General features: G+C 39.4%; 3 protein-coding genes across 4 annotated transcripts; 1 reads left to right on the top strand and 2 right to left on the bottom strand.

The window, feature by feature from the left end:
- Positions 1–3: 3 nt before the first annotated feature.
- ddx41 (DEAD-box helicase 41) lies at positions 4–6,579 on the bottom strand. Its single transcript, XM_067518527.1, has 17 exons — positions 6,401–6,579; positions 5,405–5,491; positions 5,001–5,151; positions 4,561–4,635; positions 4,363–4,423; positions 4,149–4,285; positions 3,981–4,053; positions 3,729–3,882; positions 2,857–2,993; positions 2,449–2,611; positions 2,132–2,263; positions 1,939–2,010; positions 1,752–1,848; positions 888–1,037; positions 710–781; positions 486–596; positions 4–357 (listed from the first exon to the last, which is right to left on the bottom strand). Exons 1-17 carry the CDS (start codon positions 6,425–6,427, stop codon positions 221–223), a joined length of 1,836 nt encoding a protein of 611 aa, XP_067374628.1. The 5' UTR covers positions 6,428–6,579; the 3' UTR covers positions 4–220.
- Positions 6,580–6,736: 157 nt separating this feature from the next.
- On the bottom strand, positions 6,737–16,942 carry fam193b (family with sequence similarity 193 member B). Of its 2 annotated transcripts, none has more exons than XM_067518525.1 (10): positions 16,649–16,942; positions 15,006–15,284; positions 14,134–14,320; positions 13,124–13,342; positions 12,493–12,898; positions 12,175–12,358; positions 11,460–11,693; positions 8,720–9,770; positions 8,565–8,640; positions 6,737–8,413 (listed from the first exon to the last, which is right to left on the bottom strand). In XM_067518525.1, the coding sequence occupies exons 1-10, from the start codon at positions 16,805–16,807 to the stop codon at positions 8,317–8,319; spliced, it is 2,892 nt and encodes a 963-aa protein (XP_067374626.1). In that variant the 5' UTR covers positions 16,808–16,942; the 3' UTR covers positions 6,737–8,316. The 2 variants fall into 2 exon arrangements, with proteins under 2 accessions (XP_067374626.1, XP_067374627.1); XM_067518526.1 differs by lacking the exon at positions 16,649–16,942 and adding an exon at positions 15,778–16,352.
- An 813-nt stretch (positions 16,943–17,755) lies between these two features.
- mxd3 (MAX dimerization protein 3) lies at positions 17,756–21,324 on the top strand. The gene is made up of 6 exons (XM_067518491.1): positions 17,756–17,937; positions 18,631–18,730; positions 18,901–18,930; positions 19,099–19,213; positions 19,395–19,560; positions 20,407–21,324. The coding sequence occupies exons 1-6, from the start codon at positions 17,868–17,870 to the stop codon at positions 20,523–20,525; spliced, it is 600 nt and encodes a 199-aa protein (XP_067374592.1). The 5' UTR covers positions 17,756–17,867; the 3' UTR covers positions 20,526–21,324.
- Positions 21,325–21,346: the final 22 nt, after the last annotated feature.

Raw genomic sequence — 21,346 nt, forward strand, 5'->3', positions numbered from 1 at the left:
AAAACAAATACACAGTGGTTTTATTTTACAATGATCAAAAATGCATGTGAAAAAGACTACACAAATGGAAAAATAGATGCAATTAATCTATCTGACAGACCCACAAACTGTTAGGTGATGATAACAATACAGTTCCTTAGTTCAGTGACATAGCAGTTTCCTCACAAATGTTTCACAATTCCTTTTAGCTTTAGAGATCTTCCCCCTGAGGAATAAACAATTAGAAGTCCATCGAGCTATGAGCCAGGTAGTCTTTCCGCCCAATGTTGGTGACCTGCTTTGTCTGCATGGCCTCCAACTTAGGACAGTCTGTAATACGATGGCCCAGACCACCACAGAATGTACAGCCCCTCTCTCCTGTGAAAACACAAAACTCGGCTATGTTGGAATTGTTTGCAAACAGTCCACACTAGGTTCGGCGATTGTGAGATGCTTATATTGGTGAAGAGCAGCGATGACTAGAAATAGAATTGTGCAAAACTCACCTCCAATGTCCAGCATGGTCTCGTCTCCTGTCTGGAGCACCTGGAGGACTGGAGGAACCTTCTGCTTGGCTTCAACTAGTAGGGCTTTCAGGTCCATCAATACTGACTCATCTGTAAGTGGAACACATTCATTTACTGTTAATTCAATGTTAAATTACATTACGTTTACAAATCACCATACAGAAATTAATGACATTGTTGTGTTCACTAGTATTTTTTCTTACCACAGCCTTTGTTGATGAAAGTCGTAGCAATGCCAGTCTGCCCTGATCGTCCAGTTCTTCCAATTCTGTGGACTGAAACAAGACAATTTCAACACACCAACTACAGTAAGTAAAGAACTAATGCTTAAATATTGAAGTGACATGTAAATGTAGTGATTTTAAGATCAGATCGTCTTACCATAGTTTTCTATCTCCTCAGGCATGTCATAGTTCACTACATGCTGTATAGCAGGGAAATCCAGACCTTTAGAGGCAACATCTGTGGCAACTAAGACATCTTTCTTTCCTTCTTTGAAGGCTTCTATTGCTTTGGTTCTTTCTTCCTGATCTGAAACAATCACCAGGTATCATATTATTAAACATCTCTTGGCAATGTTAACATACTGACAAAGATGAAATTGTTAGTACCCTTCCACAAAGGAAACCCACAAATTTCTTTAAATATAACTTGAAACTGACAAAAATGATTAAAGAACAAAGAAAGAAAATTGGATTTAACATAATAGTTTAAACACAACAAATGAAAATGGCCCAGACATACTTGTTATAACATATTAAATAAATAGAATATAGCAGCTGCAACAGTTTGCTAGTGAAGAATGGGTTAGGGTTAGGGTTAGGGTTAGGGTTGAATTGAAGCTATTGCCTCTAAAGGTTGAAATAAATACATAACGTAACAGGTGATAATTAATCACTAATAATTAATCACTCATAATTAATCACTCATAATTTTCATTTGCTGTATTATTTTAAAATTCTAGTGGCTCAAATATCAAAAGCAAAGTCTCCTTTTCGTTTCTATTTTTATTTTATTACTTTTGAGAGTTTCAAGTTATTTCAGAGGTTAGGTTCATTTTTTTGGAATGGAATCAACAATTTTGGTCTGGTTCTGTATGGGACAGAAATTGTAACATTGGATGGCATCTAGTGGTAACAGTGTGGAACTACAAGAAAGTTGAACAGCTAATCTAATCTGCAGGCATTATTACTATGTACTCATTGCTACAGCAAAAGTGTTTTCATACAATAGAATTCTGCTAACCTTTCCCTCCATGTATGGCCACTGCCTCCACTCCTTTGAGCAACAGGTACTCATGGATAGCATCTACATCGGCTTTCTTCTCAGCAAATATCAGCACCTGTCAATGAGAAGAAAGAATATTTTGTAACTTGTAACATATTTGAAATGTATTTTATGTATCTCAGTATCAATATGTTGAAGTACTGACAGGAGGTGGTGTCTTCTGGAGACACTCTAGTAGGTACACCATTTTGGCCTCCTCTTTGACGTATTCCACTTCCTGCACACATGCAAAAAAAGATTTGTTTTGTTCACACAATCAAATCAGTGGGTGTGTGAAATGAATGAAATAAATCCCTTGCACTCATCATAAGCTTAATTTCAACGAAAGACAAAGATACCTGGATGACATCTAAACTGGCAGCCCCTGCCCTCCCCACGTTGATAGTGATGGGTTTGACCAGTGCACTCTTAGCAAAGTTCTGGATCTTTTTTGGCATAGTGGCACTAAAAAGCAGTGTTTGCCTCTGTCCCTGGAAAAACAAAATCACAACATTTGTAAGGTTTGTTGCTAGGTAAACTTAAAAAGTCAGCATACATCTCCTAAACTAAGATTTTGGTCTGAAGGAACACATTCTGACTCAAGCTTTAACAATCACACGTAAAGTTGAGTGCACTGATGATATGGTTATAGTCCTGTAAAAAAGGAAGACCTCACCTTAAAATATGAGAAGATGGTCCTGATGTCTTCCTCAAAGCCCATGTCAATCATCCGGTCAGCTTCATCCAGAGCCAAGTAGCGGCAGATGTCCAGACTCACCATCTTCTTCTGCAGCAAGTCCATCAATCTTCCAGGGGTGGCGACCATCATGTGGACACCACTGTAACCAAATGCATTTACACATTAAGTATGCAAACTTTTTCACTAGTATTATAAGTGTCTGGTTGTGGCGTTAATGCATGTTATGTACTGTGTAGGCGATCAGTAACACATTAGAACTCAAACCTTTAATATTTAATGCTGTTCCACGAGCAATGATTCAATTTATCCTAAACCTGTATGTTTCTGCTTGGCAGTAGTTTAAATAAGACACACAATATATTTCCCACAAATGTTCGCTCTTACTGTTTTATTACTTCCATCTGCTCCTTAACAGACATTCCTCCAATGCAGAGGGCAGTTCGCAGCTGAGGAGCTCCCTCCTCCTCCAGCAGTTTGCAGTAATACTCTATGATGCCATGCGTTTGTCTCGCCAACTCTCGCTGGAGCAAAAGGAAAGGTATTAAATGATTTGAACTCAGAAATGTTTATGAATTCATGAGCTTAAAAAAGTGTTTTGCACAGCTTATATCATCAGGACTAAAAGGAAGGCACAATGTAATACATTTTCACTTTTTCTAGCGAAAACTCATTAGCAAGTTATATAGTTGTGCTCTAGAATGGTCCATCTCACAAACATCCATCTTTGGCTTTAGTAAAGACACCAACTAAAGTGCTTCAACCAATAAGGTAATCATGGAACTACCAGATTTACCACTGGCAACAAATAATAAGATACTAACCAAATGTTTGGTACATATTTTGCAGGCTGGCAAAATGTGTGTGAACTCAGTTGCTCACCAGTACACCCAGCCCAGTGATACATACAAAACCACAATTTTCACTTTCATGCACCTGCATGCTGCAGTAAAGCACTGCAGTGATCGGTGACTCAGTTGTTGTGACCTAAAGTAATTTTCTGCAATAAATATCTAGACAGTTATAAATCGACATGCCCTAGGTGGGGGTATATGTAACAGAATTAATATTTGTTCTGATTTGAATTACATGACTGTTAAACTATTTTAAAAGGTACCGTAAAAACATTAAGCTACACAAACTACATTTTGAGACAGGACCACAAATAACAGACATTGAAATCACAGATTGGCCTATAACACAATCCTGCATTTTTAAGCTGCATTGTTAAAGAAATAGGTTTCCTGTGTATGTCTTACTGAAGGACAGATTACAAGTCCATATGGTCCCTCTCTTTTAAAGAATGGCAGCCGTTTCTCCTGTTCCAGGGAAAACATGATGATTGGCAGAGTGAAGACCAAAGTCTTTCCAGAACCAGTAAAAGCAATACCAATCATGTCCCGACCTGACAGACTACAGACAAACACTGTTAGTTTATGAATAGTTTTCTTGTAATTACACATTTTTACAGTAGTTTCCTTCTATAAGCAAAATTGATATTTTGTACTTACACTGTAGGGATTCCTTGGATTTGAATTGGTGTTGGATGTACAATACCCTTTTTTTTCAAACCTTTCAGAATGGCTAAAAACATAATAAATAGACATTTGTCATAAATTGTGCATTGCCATTAAAGACAAAGTGTCTTTTCATGTGTGAGAAAGTGTGAGCATTGTAACCTGGTGGAAGCTTCATTTCCCTGAAGCTTTTAATTGGAGGAGGGATGCCGTCTCCATCAACAAGAATGTGAAATTTCTTCCTGACCCGCTCATTTCGAGTGTCTGGCATATTCAGGATGTAGCGTGGTGCCTTCCAACTAAGAAAATAATATTGTTAAATAAAAAGTAAAGAATCTCCACTGACACAGTGTTACTGTATTAAATTGGAACTCACCTCGTTTTTATTGGATCATCATAAATGATACCTTTGGCCATTTCCTTTACAGACATGAGAGCTGACAGACGAGAGTTAAAAGTTCCCAGAATTAGTTATGCAAGTCTAAAACATTTTTCACAAACTGTTTTACTAAAGTAAATTTGGTGAACAAGTAAAAGGTCAACAAGGCTTTAAAGGCACTTGGCAGCATTTTACCTCTTCCCTCTGCAACACTTTCAAGAATTTTTTCTTCCTCTTTCAGTTGCTTCTCCTTGGCTGACTCCTTCCGGGCTGTGGATAAAAAAGAGGAGATGTCATAGAACTACCAATGTCATTTTTTCTTTTTCTTTTTTGTCCTTATCCTGTGAGTTCAGGGCAGCCACAATGGATCATTTGTCTGCATGTGGCTTTGTCACAGTTTTTATGCGGGATGCCTTTCCTGATGCAACCCTCCCTAATTTCTACCGGGCTTGGGATGGGGATGGACTGATGGGTGTTCAATGTCTTGCTCGGGTTCACTTCGGCACGTGGTCGGGAAGAGCAGGGCATGGACCTCCGACCCTATGGTCGGAAGGCAGCCACTCTACCAACTGAGTAACTGTTAAACAGACTAAAAAAAATGTTAGGAAATATTATCTGGACTGTGCCTGGCATACCTTCTGCTTTTTCTTTAAGGTGCTGATGCTGGTCAAGAAGACTGATATTGGACCGTGGACCAAGACCCTCCTCCTCATCCCTCTGCTCTTCCCCACTATCTTTCTGCTCCTCGTCCACTGCCTTTCCTCGCAGACGTAGCATCTTCTGTAGCTGTTAGGTACACATAAAAATAAAAAACAATTTAAAAAAGTTTAACTGAATCTAACAATTCTTCAGATTTAAAAGGTGAAAATACAATAATTAGAAATGTGAAAACATTTCAGTTGCCACGGCTAAACAAAGCTGTATTTATTATGGATTGGCCACAATGAGTGGACAATCCAAATAGAAAATTTGCGGATAAAATTGGTGCATGCCTAATAAATTCCTAGGTGTAATATATGACAGTGTAAAAACAACTCACCAATTGTTGTTTTCTTATTTTGACTGGTACATATGGAACATAATCATCATCCTCTGATCCAGATCTTTTATCTTCACCATAAGATCTCTGTACACAAAGACATGACTACTATCAATTGTACTGTCACTTGGCCAATACATTTTTTACAATTTCCAGACAGGTTGGAGGTTTGTCATCAGCCACTACAACCAGACATCATACCATGCAGCATAAAGTGGCAAAAGAACAGATTCAGTTTTTTTTCCCCAGAGTTTGTAGCCAGATTATCCTTGCAAATATGACTAAAGATGATGAAAGTTTTATTTCACACAGTGTAATTTATAGGCTGAGACTAGTATGCAACGTGCTGCATTATTACATTGGCTTGTGCTGCAGATATTTATTTTCATCATATGGCAAAGGAATTCTTATATAATATGCTAGATATTCAACAAATAATTTAAATTTGCATCAACATAATGCCAATTTTTTCTGCACTTACGTAACAGGCTGTTTAATTTTTAACCTGTATTACATATTTGGTTGTTTGCTTTTATTAAAACTTTGGCAATGGATACTTTTTTTTTCAGTTTACTCTTTTAAAGAGACTCGCCGTCTACAATTTCCAGACCGTATTTTTGTGACACAGCCACATATCGATACTTTGAGCTGCATGTTTTATTTTAGTTCTACTTATTTTCTGATTATTAATTGCTATGACAGTAGAACGTTATTGTGGTATTGTTGGTAATATTCTATTGCGTTTGTCATCAAATGTAACCACTGGAAAGCTCATTACTTATAAATTTATATACGTTAACCTTAACTAGCAGCGTAACGTTATTCGTTGGTCTGCTGTGATGCTTTTAACTGCATATTGGATGGTATAACTTAATTCATACAAAACTACACGACGGGCACTAACGTTAATGCCTGATTAGCTAGCTAACTTTAGCTAACGTTTGTGTTAGATGGCGCAAGCTGTTCGAAGAAAATTATAGAAATATAGTAACTTACCTTTATTGGTCTATTTTCGGCATCCATTTTATTTACTAATACAGTAACGTCTTATATAAAGCAGATAATTATAAAATACTTATTTTGCGCAAGATTCAACAAAAACACCAAATCCTCATGTTAACACAGACACAGGAAGCTTTAAAGGGGTACGGAACGCTGGTAGGGTCAAACTTCCTGTAGACGTTCAGAGACTTCTTAATTGGAAGGCGAAAACGCAAGGCGTTTCATGGAAACCAAAAAAATAAAATTAGAAAGCAAACACCAGACTTTATTTTTGTCAAAACTGTATTGTTTTTAATCTTTCTTAACGAAAGATTTTTTTTTTCACAGTATCAAAAGTGAATTTAAAAAAAGAAACAAGCCAACATAAACTTGGCTATTACTGGTATAGTATAAATCTACATTCGCAACATTGAAATAATCTTCCCTAACTTTATATAACCTGGAAAGCATCCGACATGTTAAATGAAAAAAAAAAAAAAACTCAGCACATATTCAGGAGATAAATTGTCCATTTCAATGAAAGCCATCAGCTATAACATTGTTATGGGTGTGTATCCCAAGGCCCTTGTCTCAAAGGTATTAACTCCTCAGTGATATTTTTCATCACATAATAACCAAGACTTAAACTTCTGATAGGCTACCTTCAATGGAGTGTGCCACTGAGGTCAAAATACATGAAAAACGAAAAGAAAAATAGTATAGTTGTAATTATATCGCACACAATCCACAGTAATGCATTGCAAAGGCTCAAAAGGCTCCCAATTAACCACTCAGTATGTACAAGCACTGAAATAAACTCTCTCAAAACATAGTGTGATGGTTCCAACATTAAAATGAACATTGCACACTTGTGTACTTGTCACTGCTGGGGGCACAGCGGTTAATAGTTGAAGAGCGGGAAACCATGGTAAAAACTTTATTGTACAGGTGGCAGAGTATATATTAGATGTCAATATAAAAGGGATAATTGTTCAAGATCAACAGCAAGGGAGCATTGACACTAAAACAAAAGACACATTGAACTTCGCCCAGTACAGGACTGGGGAGCAGTTTCTAGATTTTCACATCATGCATAGGGACGTATTTGCATGGTTACCTTACAAGGACTAATGTTTTTAAGATGCATTCTATGTGCAAAGTAATTTGATATTTTCTTACAAAGCTATTTTAGTGTTATTGGTGAGAACTTTCAGCTATATCTGAATTTGTATATAATTTGATATAAAAACATAACCGTGTAGCAGGGTTGTCAGTTCATTTTTTTTTACCACTGATTCCTCAATACCTTGATGATCACAATTAAAAACTGAGGAAATTATTTCAATTCTAATTCATCAACAATTAAGTCTGCTTGTGAGTGCTTTCGACATTACTGTTGATTCTTAGAGAATTAGGGCAAGTTGTCTTGTGTTGCTTTTTGACAGCTGTAAAGCACAGGACAAATGGCCTACATGTCTACAAGGTCTACAGACACTGGTGTAGTGGGTGGAGAACTAGAAATGTAGAATGTAATGGACAACAACAAATTGAACTGACTGAACTTTAACAATCTTAAAATGTCTCAGATTTGTGATAAAAACATTTATTTCATGTAAGGTATTTGTTTACATACTACATATGTAAGCACATGGATGCAGTGGATTTCACAGAATTTTTTTCCATTTTTGCATCTCTCATTTAGTGAACGTTGCAGTAATAGCAAAGAGTAAAGTCGGCCTTGAGAATAATGCCTGGCTTGTTAGCCACAAGTTATGTTTCAATCTTCTGAATTGAGAGAATCATTTCAACCAGGGTCCCTTGGCTTGGTGAGGAAGAGAATAAAACAAGGAATGAGAGAAGGCCTCAGGCCGAACAGGGCTCTACTAAAAGAGTTTGTGTTGTCAAGATTTTTTTCTTGGCACTCAACCAAGTTATTGAGCTGCATTGGAAGGAACCTTTTTGAGGCTGAAGTTGGACCAATTCACTGCTACCTTCTGGCGAGTTTGTTTTGCAGAGTCGAGGCAAAACCTACAAGGAACATAGACAAACAAGAATGAGGAAAAGAAAGAAAGTAAAAATAATATCGAGATTTAGAGCTAAATTTAATGCTATTCAACATAATAATTTAGCTCAAAATTGTTCAAAAGAGCAACTGATTCATTGGTTGAACTGAAGCTACCTTTTGAAGTATTCCACTTCCCTATCAATCTCATCCATTTCTGTTGGATCCACGTCTTTGGGGAGAAAGACATCATCTAAATAATAAGATTTAGAATTAAAATTTGATTGAAAGAAAAAAAAGTAGGAATAATCATAATTAACATTCTCCCCTACCGATAGTACTGCTGGATTTTTCACCCTTGTTCTTGTTCTTCTTATATTTCCCCTTGGGTTGCTGCGGTTGCTGGCCATTTGCTGGAATGGAAGGAGAACCTTTGCTTTCTGAATCCTGCTCAGACCGACCTCCCCGTGTCTCTGTATCACCTTTACCTCTTTGTGCATTAAAGATGCCATTTGCACCATTTGCTGCATGTCTTGATGACCTACCCTCCTCAGCTTTCTTGGACCCATTTCTCTGGTTGTCTGCAGATTGTTGAGGTTGTTTGTTGCCAACTTTTGAGCCATTATGAGCCACTTCTTTAGACTCATTGGCTTTCTGTGTTTCGATCCCAGAGGCAGCTTTGGTTGGTTTGTTAGAAGTTTGCTCCGACACTGACTGGTCCGGTCTCTGCAGCTGCTTTTTATTCTTCTTTGACTTTGCACCACTGTTCCCAACTGTGTTTTTGAGATCACAGGTGTCCTCTTTTGATTTAGAAGTAGCTTCTGCTGGCACCTGTGGCAAATGATCAGATCCAGTAGAAGTGCATCTTTCTGGTGAGCGAACTCTTATGAGCTTAGAAAGACTGGGCGTAGTGTGCAACCGCTGGATGTCCTTTGTCCCAGGAGTGACCCCTGGTGCCATGGTGGCATTAGGGGATGAGACAGTGGTTGTGTCCTCCCATCCATTAACCAGATCCAGGTGGCTTTTAAAGGATCCCAGTGAAAGAGGAGCAAGGTCAAGGTCTATTTGCTGCAAGTCAGAAGAACCATTGAGATGGGATAATAAATGGTTGCCCTCCAACGTGGCTGCTTTCTTCGGGAAGTCATTGACATCCAGATTGAGATCATACATGCTAAATGAGGCCCGAATTGAGTCTTTAATCGTGTTCTTAATCTCTTCGAGCCGACTGGTAAGGAAACTGTTCACGCGCTCAAGCTCTAGTTGAGGCCAGTCCAGTAACCGACTGGCTTCTGAACCATCTGGGATGGGTTCGTCGACAGGCTCAGGTGGATTGGAGTGGGGGTCACTGCCTGCAGTACCCATGTTGCCCTGCTGAGCTTTTTCCTGAAACACACAAGGGACAAGTAGGGAAGTGAACATGCACAGACACTCAAAATGTAATGTTGTTGAGATAATGCATTGGTAGAGTTATGAATCAAATCTCCAATTAAGTATAAACAATTTGTTACTGTTGGTAATAGTCAGACATTTAACATTGCTGACTTCAATCTCTTATAGCAACCTCAGTTTGTCAAACATGGATCATTTTTACAAGAATGATTCTCATGATTTCATTCAGATCTACCCACAGCTGTGACAGAGAGAGCCTCAGTGGACACACAATATTTTCCATATGTGTGAAGTCAGTTTAATTTCAGTTTTCTGAAAATTCAATATATCAGCAATGCTAAATTTCATTACAGCAGCCCACATCTGTTTCAATCTCCCAATACACATGCTACAAAATGACACTGATTGAATATTTAAATCCTTTTACTCCAGGCCACTGTATACACCCGTCTGTTTTACCAAAGTATTTTATTAACAGACTGACTGTTTATTTTTTCTTTTTTAGTGCAATAAACACATAGATGCGGTAATCCTACAGAGTATTCAAAATCTACAGCAGAATCATGCTTTGAAAGCATGCGTGTATCATAATCTGACCTGCATATCATAATAAGTAATAAATTGAGGAGTGCATTTTACTTTTTGCATTGATTGGAGCTGGTCAAAGTCGATGACCAAGATTTGTTGGGGTTTTCGCTGTCATTTCTATGCCATAGACCCAGTTACCTGAAGTGGTTGGAAACAGACAGACCTACATTTCATTTAATTTTACACTTTCTTCTGGTAAAATATTTTATTTCAGTTAATTAGAATACTTAAAAAAAAATTCTGGTTTTCATGTTTTCTTTCAGGTTGACAATAATAACCCTGGTGATTTACTTTCCATGCTCTTAAAAATGTATCAGAGCCATAGTAGGTACTTTTTGTGCGAACCAATATTTCCTTGCTTCTTGGAATGAAATCTAAAAGTTTCAGCCTGTAAATATACACATATATTGCCAATTTGAATCTGTTTGTAGAGTCATTTGTTTTTATATCTTAACAATTCAGAATGTTGGCTTGGCTGCTGTAGTTCTAAAGTACAAGAGCTGGTTTTCAGGGTTGCCTAAAGTGATGGTAGAGATTCTCCTGTCCTGTCAAATAAATTTTTTTATTTTTATATGTTATTTAATTTTTTTAATCTCTTGCTGTAAGATCCAGTTAAGTTGCAACTATGCTTACTGTAACATCACACTTGACTGTAGAATTTAATATGCAAGGATATGCGCACCCCTGCCCAGCATTACACCAAGGGGGTACGGAGCATTATGAGGCATTTATAACTTCTGTAGTTGAAACTTGCAATACAGATGGGTCAGAAGCAAAGACTCCTGTTTACAGATTGTTTCAACAACTGTGTTAGTCTATTTATATCTTCAACATCTGCCATTACTGTGGTAAAGGTGCTGTGTAAGAGAATATCCATTATTTATTAAGTCACGCTCCCACTGGTTAGTGGTGAACAGGGAAGCTGCACTTCTGGCCAAGAGTGGGTACTCATGAATAATGTAACCTTTATATAAATACCTTCAGAAATGGCCTGCTGAGAAAATAAGGAAGGTTTTGGAGAAATCTAACAAGATGGTAAATTAGACACTTGAAATGGGATAAGTAGCTCATTTAAGCATTATCATGCCATCATACCTTCTTCTTCTGTTTATGTCGAGCCCTTTTGGCAGCTTTGGCACTGTTGACAGGTTTGGGCTCAGAACTGTTTATAAAGTCTAGCAGTTCGTCCACATCTCTGTTATCAATGACACCAGCCATTGTCAGTTCTGAATCTTGACGTTGAGGGATCTCCTCTTTACGCCGGGTCAGACGAGACCGGAGTTTTTCTCGAATCTCAGCGTAGTTTCGGCTAGTTGGTGCAGCTGGAGGCTGTGACAAAATAACACAATACAATATTAATTTTTTTTCACAATGGAAGCTATTATAAAACATCCATCCATCAATCCATTATCTGTCACCGCTTATCCTATTTGGGTCGCGGGGGGGCTGGGGCCTATCCATCGTCGAGAGGTGGGGTACAGTCAATCGCAGGGCCACCGAGAGACATACACAAACAGACAACCATTCACACTCACATTCAGACCTATGGGCAATTTTAGTTTCACCAATTAACTTAACATGCATGCTTTTGGACTGTGGGAGAAAACCAAAGTACCCGGAGGAAACCCACGCAAGCACAGGGAGAACATGCAAACTCCACACAGTTGGTGCATGAACCCGCAACCTTCTAGCTGTGAGGCAGCAGCGTTAACCACTCCACTACCATGCTGCCCTATTATAAACATTTAATAGCAAATAGAATTCTGAATTATTACTTCTTAAGAGATGGCAACAATATGTTTTATAGTACCGCATTGTGTCCAAAAAACTCGCAGTAGCAGCAGTCGCAGTACTTCCCATCCTTCTGGTTAGTGGAGGAGGAGGCACAGGAGCTCCTCTCAGAGCTGCTGTCTTCATCCTCCCCTTCTTCCAGCTCTGACGGTGGGTGGCACAATGTCCCATTAGTCATTTTGTGCCCCTTACATCCCTGGTCCCTACAAAAAAAACAAACAACTGAGGATGACATTAACCTGCAGAAGGGCTCTAGTTACTGATTCAACACAGCTACTAAGCCAATTCTAGTTTTTCCACATACTCAAAAAACAAATGTTTAGATAACAACACTAACCTGCAGGCCCCCGCTGTTAGATGGCCAACAGTTGGGGTTGACACTGTCCCCTGGCTGTGTCCATTGCAAGAGTGATTACAGAGAGACGTACCCAGTTTGCCGTGTTGTGTGTTCATGGGAGGAATGTGGGAGTTTTTACACGGGCTGGGCTTATGGACAGATGTTGGACTATCTGGACTGGGAGAGTTGAGTTTGGCTGCAGGGCCATTGAGGTTTGGTACCAGTGGGGAGAAAGGAGCGTGACCTGCCACACCTGTGGCCGATGATGACGTTACATGGCCGTGTTGCCCAGAACTTGGCTTTGGGGGAAGGAGAGAGGAATGCTGGGATGACAGACCTGTTGGACTGTTGGGTGGTACCGACAAGTCTGTGTGTTGATGGTGGTCACTAGGGTGGAAGGCTTCACCTAGACAGTGCAACATCAATAAAAATGTCATAGATCAGAAAAACACAAAATCATCTTTTTACAAAATGTTAGTTATATGAATACATCTACACTAACCACTACTATTCCAAATGTGTAGGCCAGTGTTTATATTTTACTTTTAGAGTTCAAAGTAAAATACAAACACTGGCTTGCCAATTATTAATTACTGGATATGTCAACAAAATAAAATTAAGGGAAACTCACCTGGTGGTGTTGGTCGTCGGCACATGGTCTTGAAGTGCTTAGGAGTGGTCTTACAAAGATCTGCTGAGGTAGACAAAGAGTTCCCAGCAGAAAATCCACTGGAATTCTGGGACGAAGGGTGACTGTAGGGACAGACTTTGGTCCCTGACATTTTTGCAGATTTCCCAGGCGCTTCTTGAAATCCTCTTTTCTCATGACAGACTGATCCCACTGTTAGACCTAGAGATGGAGAAAATGTAATAAAGATGTAATTGCACTGATAATTGATTGAGGGAATTTTATATTCTAATTGTGATTAGAGGCTTCCTTTGTACAAAAACAAGAAGAAAAGCAGCAAAGATCATAGTTGCCTGAATTGCAATGCCTCACAGTTTATGAACAACTTTTCTTACGTTTCTTAAGGCCTGTGTCAAACACGTCTCACTTTCACATTCAATTCTTCAGGTTTAATAGTGCCTTCTGGTATCTATGCAATGTCTACTTAATGCTAATGCTAAGTGGTGTACCCAAGGTAATACTTAGGTACTAGCTAATACATTCCTAATAAACCACTGAATGAGGGAGATCTGATACATTTTTTTGATTTTGTTTGTTAACTGTAAATCAATTGTGCTCAAACACCTGGACACAAATCATTCAATAATAATTACTGAAGTTTAATTAAATGTGCAATTTTTTGAGAACAACATTTTAAAACTGCTGTAAATGACTTTTGATTCCTACTGTTTTTCTTACTGTAACAAAACAGTTCTAACTGAATGACAAGTTTATTAAATATTCTAAGATGTAGTGAACTTCCTCGAATAAAATGGCACACATCACTTACAAATTTGCTGCTAAATACAAGTACGTACAAGCGTAAGTACGCTAACAGGCCAGTCACAGAGCATTGACTGGTACCAGCAATGTCATCAACAGGGCATTTCATGGAACTCGAACTCACAAAACTGTGATTACTGTTACTGTTGTTAAATGTATTCAGGGGCATCATTAACTCTATGACAACAGACCTTGCTGTGAGTGGGCAGAAGTGTTGTGGTTGCAGTGTTCCCCTCCATTGGTGTGGGCAGAGTTCCAGAGACCGGACAGTTTGTGGGCTGACAGGAAGGAACTTGGGTCCCAATCTACAGTACTTTGCTCTGGGTAACCGTTCCCACAGCTCTGGGACTTACAGGAGGAAGAGTGTGACAATGGTACCTGAATAGAAAAAGAAAAAAACAGCACCCAATTATTTAATTCTATGGCTGAATACATAGTCTTATATTTTACACTAATAATGCTAAACTGTAGCATGTCTTTGCAGCATATTATTGGGCTGTAAGATGTTAAAAAAATATATATCTTACATAATAGATGTGTACTTGACATAATATTTCAAGTTTAACAGAAAAAAATCAAAAAAACATGACAACAATGTTCAAAAGAAATGACACAGAACATGTTTGATCAAATCTTCCCTATAAAGCTTTTTTGCTATTTTTAACATTAGCACATGTGAGCCAAAGCATCAAAAGCTGAACACCTTGAACTCCCTGTTTACTAGCAGTTAATGATGACAGAAAGTCTTCAAAATTTGCATTTCATGTAAAGTATTCTGAAAAACAGAAAGCAAAGGTAATGGCTATGGCTGCCTTACCTATGTCACAAAATACAAAATAAGTTACTTCTGTACAGAAAAGAGTAGACTACGTGTTTAAAACTTATTGCATCCAAGGTGACGTCTGAATGCATTTTGTGAGTAAGTGCATGGAAACTCAATACTCTGTATCATGAATCCAAACAGCACTACTGCAGTCAACAGAAACAAACAGTTTAACTGAAAGTTGTAAAAATAAGTTGTAGGAAGCACGCATATGACCCAAATCAGTCCCCTTTTATTTACCGGCATGGGCTGCTCCTGGGTGCTCCGCCTCTCCTCCTCTTCCACGCTCTTGCAGCAGCTCTGACAGATCCACAGAGGCACCTCACCCAGCAGGGACTGAGACAGTGAGGGCACAGCATCAGCAAGCTTACGCCCTGGCGCCTCCCGCAATAAGGCTTGGGAGAGCGCAGGCACGGCATCAGCCAGCTTGGTCCCGTGGCCCCCAGGGAGCCCATTCACATTGTTTGCTCCCCAGTCCTTAAACTCACGGTGGCACAGTAGGCAGCAGGTGTGCATAGGCTAGGTGGAGAAATGGGGTAGAATAAAGAGGTCAAGTATAGCCAGTGAATACCAATCTGTTATCGTTGACACAAAATTCTGATGTTTAATAAACTCTAGAAAAAATATGAATTTCTAGATTGTTTCGAGAGTAAATTCTATAGTACTTGACTATGCTGATTAAATGTACTTGATAGCCATGAGGGCATGTGGGCACTGACAGTCAGTAGCCAGTTTATTAGGTACACCAAGCTCAATAAAAATCCAGTGTAATACATTAGTGATACAAAACACACAGCAAAGGCTGTTAAAAAGGTAGGTAGGTAAAAACCATGCATCCTCATTATTTTCTGTAGATTATTAATTAATATTAATTACAACGTGGCAATTTAAATCACGTCCTAAAAATGCCCTGCACGTTATTACTGAAGTACAACACAATTCTGCATAAAAACCCAATGTTTTATTTTTACTTCTCAGGTGTAGATGAAAATCTGATATAAAATGTAATTACTCAGTCCAAGCAGCTGTCAAGCAGGTTGTAAGTTAGGGCTCACAAGTCAGATACGAGGGTAGCCGCCTTCTGAAGCAACAGCGGTGTGGCCTGCACGTACAATCTTTTCTTTTATAAAGTCAGTGATCACCCCCTCAATTTGGATATCTAATGTATGCTAACCTAACTACGCTTGAACATTACCTCTGATGAAGCTAGGCATCGTCGGCTGTAATGCATGCATCCAAACTTTTGACATAAGCGGTCACCCCCAACATTAGAGTAAGCTGCAGCAAAGACATGAATAATGTGACAGAGCCAAATCAACAACTAGAAGCATGTCTGATACTTATCTAATCTGATTAAGGACCTGTTGTCTCGTTTAGCTAACTCGATGATCAGCCACCGCTGCCTGAGTGGTTCCTGTGGATGGGTTCAAATGCAGGCACTAAGCACGTTTGCAGCACGCTAGCTGGAGGTGATAGCCTGGCTAGCCTCTTGGCTAACGCTAGCTGGGCGGATGAAGAGCTGTAAACGCTGGCAATGGGGACGACCTGTCCCGAGACGCAATGTCACCTGTCCGGCAGAGGAGATGGGCTGCAACGCTGCCCAGTCCACCTAAAAGGCGCCTGTTCTGCTGTCCGAGTTGAGCGCATTATTTATTTATTTATACATCAAACGACGTACAGCTCTACATCCACGACTACTACATTAAAACTAATATAGCTTTCCGCCAACATGCAGAGCATCTAACAGTTAACTTCACCCCTGCAGGATCTAGGCTAAATAGCTACATAAAATAAAAGGACAACGCTTGGGTTAGCAGAGAGCTGCTAGCACGGTCGCTAGCTGGGGTATCTTTAAAAGCAGCGATTGCCTTTCTGCTAGCTACCTGGTTTGCCCTGGTAGTGGCCAGCCTATCCAACCCAGCATCTCGGCCGCCACCACCAGCTGCATCGCCGGGAGAGACTGGGCTCTTCGGTGCGGCTTGCTGTCCAGGCACAAGCTCCTTCTGGGCGACCCCTTGCTGCTTGCTTTTCTTCCTTGCCATCACAACGGATTTTATAATACGCTTTGGCCAAGTTTGCACCAGTTTCGATGATTTTAAGAGCACACTTTCGTTTCTTCTCGGACCTCAAAATGTTCTCTATCTCCTCCAGTCAAGACAACAGTCAATATGGCGGAGGACTGGCACACTCAAGAGTTCATAGGTTAAAGATACTACTGGCAAGGAGGCTTCACTCCTACACGGAGAAGACAATTGAAACCCTAAACGTACACCGAAGCCATCAGCGGCCATATTTAGTCAGGGCAATGCTCTCCTCCTACTTCTAAGTATAAAAAGACAATAAACGTGTCTTTTGCTCAAACATAGCTATTCTACTGCTTGACTCAGCATATGAATGGGCATTTTATAACCAAATATAAATACGTAACGCTACATTTCTGTAACGTGTTAATGCTCTCTGTATTGGCTCTATTGTTCATTTCAGAAAATGAGTAGAATACAAAAAAAGCTGTTTTTGTCTCAGACATCGGTTGAAGGGGAGGTGTAGGATATAAAAACACATTAAAAAATCACAGTACAACTCTTTGCAACTAGCCCATTAGCTTTATGTTTTGGTATATTAGGAGCAAAAGCGCATAAGCAAACGTCAGTATCGTTGTCAACAAATATATATTTTAAAAATAAAGCTGCTGTGGAAAGGAGAGGGGATGGGGCGAGACAGAGACGTTGTCTCCTGATGCCTTCAAAGATTTTAGAAACGTTGTAGAAACGTCAGTGGGAAAGTGCAACTTCGGCCGTTTGAGAAGTGTCCACTTTCGTTAAAAATCGATTGATTGCACATTTTTTAATAACTATCGTTACGAAAATAAGTCAACAGAGACTGATATATTGGGCTTATTTATATTACTATATACTGCTATAACCCGGTGCCGGCCGTATGTTATATGATGATGGCCCGAGGTTCCGTGGAGCACTTGAAGGCAGCGCCGGTGTTGGGGTACTGTGGCTTGAGGACGGAGCGCCGAGACAGCTTCATTTACTGCAGGCTGCCGACGATTGTGTGTTGTTTACCCGCTTTGGACTTGTTTCTGGAAAAATAATAATGGATGGAAATATTTGCAACATCCAGGTGCTCCTTCGTGCTGCTGAGTTTCTGGACAGAAGAGAGCGAGGTAAATATTTGATGACAACTGTCAGTCTAGCTCGGGAGGAAGTTGATTATTGTTAAATCAACAAAATCCACAATGACGCGACAGAGACGTTAACAATGCGCGCAAAACACACTATGGAGAAACGGTGCGTCGTAGTTGTTGGCTATTTTACCCAGATTTTTGCTGGAGGCTTATTTTTGACGAGCTTTCCCATTTGACTCAGTGACCTACATATCGGTCGCATCATTGTACTCAAAGGCGCCAATCTGATCCAGTTTGAAAATGAATCCGAGCGGCACTGACTGAGCGCTCGCTACGCTGAATGAAAGCCAGGCTCACAGAAACAGCGTAATACTGCAAGTCCAACTCATTGCTAACGCTGTGTAGATACTGTAACTTGACTGTGTTTTTCACAATGCGCGAGTTCAAAACGAGATTTTGTGAGTAAACAGGGTGTGATGGCGCCAAAACCAAAAACAAAACGTCCAGCTGATGATGCTGATGACAGCAGCAGGGGGTTTGTCCTCCTCACTTCGCTGCAACAATGATGTTTTCTTACAGATTAGATAGATGTTAATGAATCTCACAGCTGTTTGCTAATTTGGATCTTGGGGAAACTCATATTTAGCGTTGTTGCTATTGATATTTGTAGGCTACCCTGTGATTTAGCCTGACTATATGGTAACACAGTTGTTATGCCAATTGCCTTCACAGAAGCAGAACATGGGTATGCTTCAGCCCAGCCTCTCAGTCCAGATCACTCCTGCAAGAAAAGCAAACAGAAGAGCAAGAAGATATCTGGTGGTGGCAATAGGTGAATGCATTACATAACAGACAACTGACAAGAGGGTGTGGTTCTGAAGCTTGACATGATAAAGCACCCTTTCAGACATATTTAATGCATTAACTGTCCATGCTTAGCAGCAGTTTTTGTCATGAATGTACTTCAAAACTAAAAAAATCTGTCTCTTCCTCTAATCACAGGTCAGTTCACAACGAGCTGGAAAAAAACAGGTAATGAACTGTTTTGCCATAACAACAAATAAATATCCCCTTTTTCAAGTTCATGGTTGTATATATCATAGAAAAAGTTTCCTTTTTAAGATGGACAAATGTATCACAGACTTCAAAACTGTGTGCACTTGCATGGTTTAACAGCATCAGTTGCTGCCTGTTTTGTAGACGAGCTCAGTTAAGGCACTGCCTGGAGCAGCTCAAGAAACAAGTCCCTCTCTCATCGGACTCAATGAGGAACACCACCCTCAACCTGCTGAGACGAGCCCAACTTCACATTAAGGTAAACACACAATTTTATGCTGTACTAATAGAAGTCCTATTTGACGCCACAGCATCTGACTGATTTAGAGCCTTCATATTGTGTTTTTTTTTCCACTTGTGATTAGCATGTCCTTATTTTGCTGATTTGTTGAAGTCTCGTCCACTGCTCAAGTGTCTTTCTCTATGTCTTTTCATTTCAGAAGCTGCAGGAGCAGGATGAGCGTGCAGAGCAGCTGAAGGGTCGCCTGCTCTGGGAGCAAAATGAGCTGCGGGTTCGGTTGGAGCAGCTGCAGAGAGGCACAGAGAGGATGAGGAACAACAGTCAAGGGTCGACCATGTCCTCAGAGAGGTCGGATTCAGACAGAGGTAGGTCCCTCAGATACAAGGAACCAACACCTACCACTCATTGTATTATTGTTATAGAGTTTTACTGCTCCTGTGAAATTACCCAGAAAGTCCGTAGGCAAAGTGTTTTTTTTAACAGGTTAAACAAAAATGATACAACATTTAAATTAGTAAGGAATGTATATAACTTAACCATGTCTGTTTAGTTGTATCAGTCTTCACAAAGAAGGTAAAATAAGTATATTAACCAAATTATCTTTTAAACAGAAGTTGCAATGGCTACGTTCATGATTTAAACAAGAACACATTCTGCATGTCTCCAAATGATAGTTTGACATTCAATCCCTGGCTCCTCCGGTCACATGACGAAGTGTCCTTAAGCAAGACACTGAACCCCAACTTAGTTGCTCCCGGTGAGCATTGGCCAGCTTCATAGCAGTTCCCCCGTCGGTGTATGTGTGTGTGTGATTGTGAGTGCGAATGGGTGAATGAGAAGCAGTGTAAAGCGCTTTGAGTGCCAATAGGCAGAAAAGCGCTATATAAGTGCAAAACATTTACATATTTTTGTTTTTCCATTTTGAAAAATCAATGTGTAAATAGTGATGAGTGGACTGGTTTGAACTAGGCCTATAGATAATAATTTTCTGTTAAACGCAATTTCTGAATTTTGTTTGCTGTAATTCATAATATTGGGATCACATAAAAGTACACATTGCAACATTTTGTATTTGTTTGCCAATTTGCAAGTAGAAAAAATGAAATTTTTGTATTTCAGTGTTTCAACCATATTAATCTACCCTAGTTTAACCATGCATGTGAACACAAATATCTTTCTGCTGATGGACTGGATTTTTGGTTACATTACAGAGGACGTGGAGGTTGATGTGGAGAGCATCATGTTTGACTGTGTGGACTCGGATGGACTCAGCATTGCACACAATGAGGCAGACCACTGTTACTCCAGCATGGACAAAGCTTGGCTATGACAGACAATACAGTAACTGATGTAATGTCACTAGGAGGACAGAAAGAGGAGAAAACATTCCAAATAACAAGGAGCACAAAGGAGAAAGACATTACTGTACAACTGAACACATTGTAACTTTTGATATTTTCATTTAAAAATGTGTCAGACTACAAGCTAAACAATATTGTATATGAATGAGCTCTGTCCATTTGCACTGAATAGCAGTTGAAATCACTGGGCTGGGATCGATGCATCATTACACATATATATTTTCTGGCATTAATGGCATGTTTCCAAAACTATGAAGTATCTAGAACTTAAGTCTATTCAAACAATTCTATTCATTCATCTTCTAAGTGCTTTTAAAAATCCAAAATAAGGGCTTTTTAACTTATTCTTTAGTACCGTATGTTAATAATAAATTCTGCCTTAAATCAGATTTGGTCTAGTATTCTATACAGCTTCTCTTCGCTTTACATTTTAGTAATGTCATGTTTAGCATGCACTTACATATTAATATGTGCTATGGTTTGTATGTTTTTCCTGTTATGTAAATTTACTTTTTTTTTCTTCTGTTGCACAAAACATCAACACATTGCACTTGTTTTGTCTTAAAAAGATTGTGGGTGTAAAAAAATTAAACTAAACTAAAATGTTGCACGTTGATATCTGGCAATTAAGTAACTATGGCAGATCTGGTCGATTTGTACACAGTTCAGTGCGATTAGGTTTAATTGCTTTGTAAGAGCATTAGTATTTCTAATGATGTTTATTATCACAACCACACACTTCAGTTCTTGTGCGTTTATCAGTTGAAATGTTCATTATGCATGCAGCAAA

Source organism: Channa argus, chromosome 10 (assembly GCF_033026475.1).
Source record: "Channa argus isolate prfri chromosome 10, Channa argus male v1.0, whole genome shotgun sequence".
Lineage (NCBI taxonomy): Eukaryota > Metazoa > Chordata > Actinopteri > Anabantiformes > Channidae > Channa > Channa argus.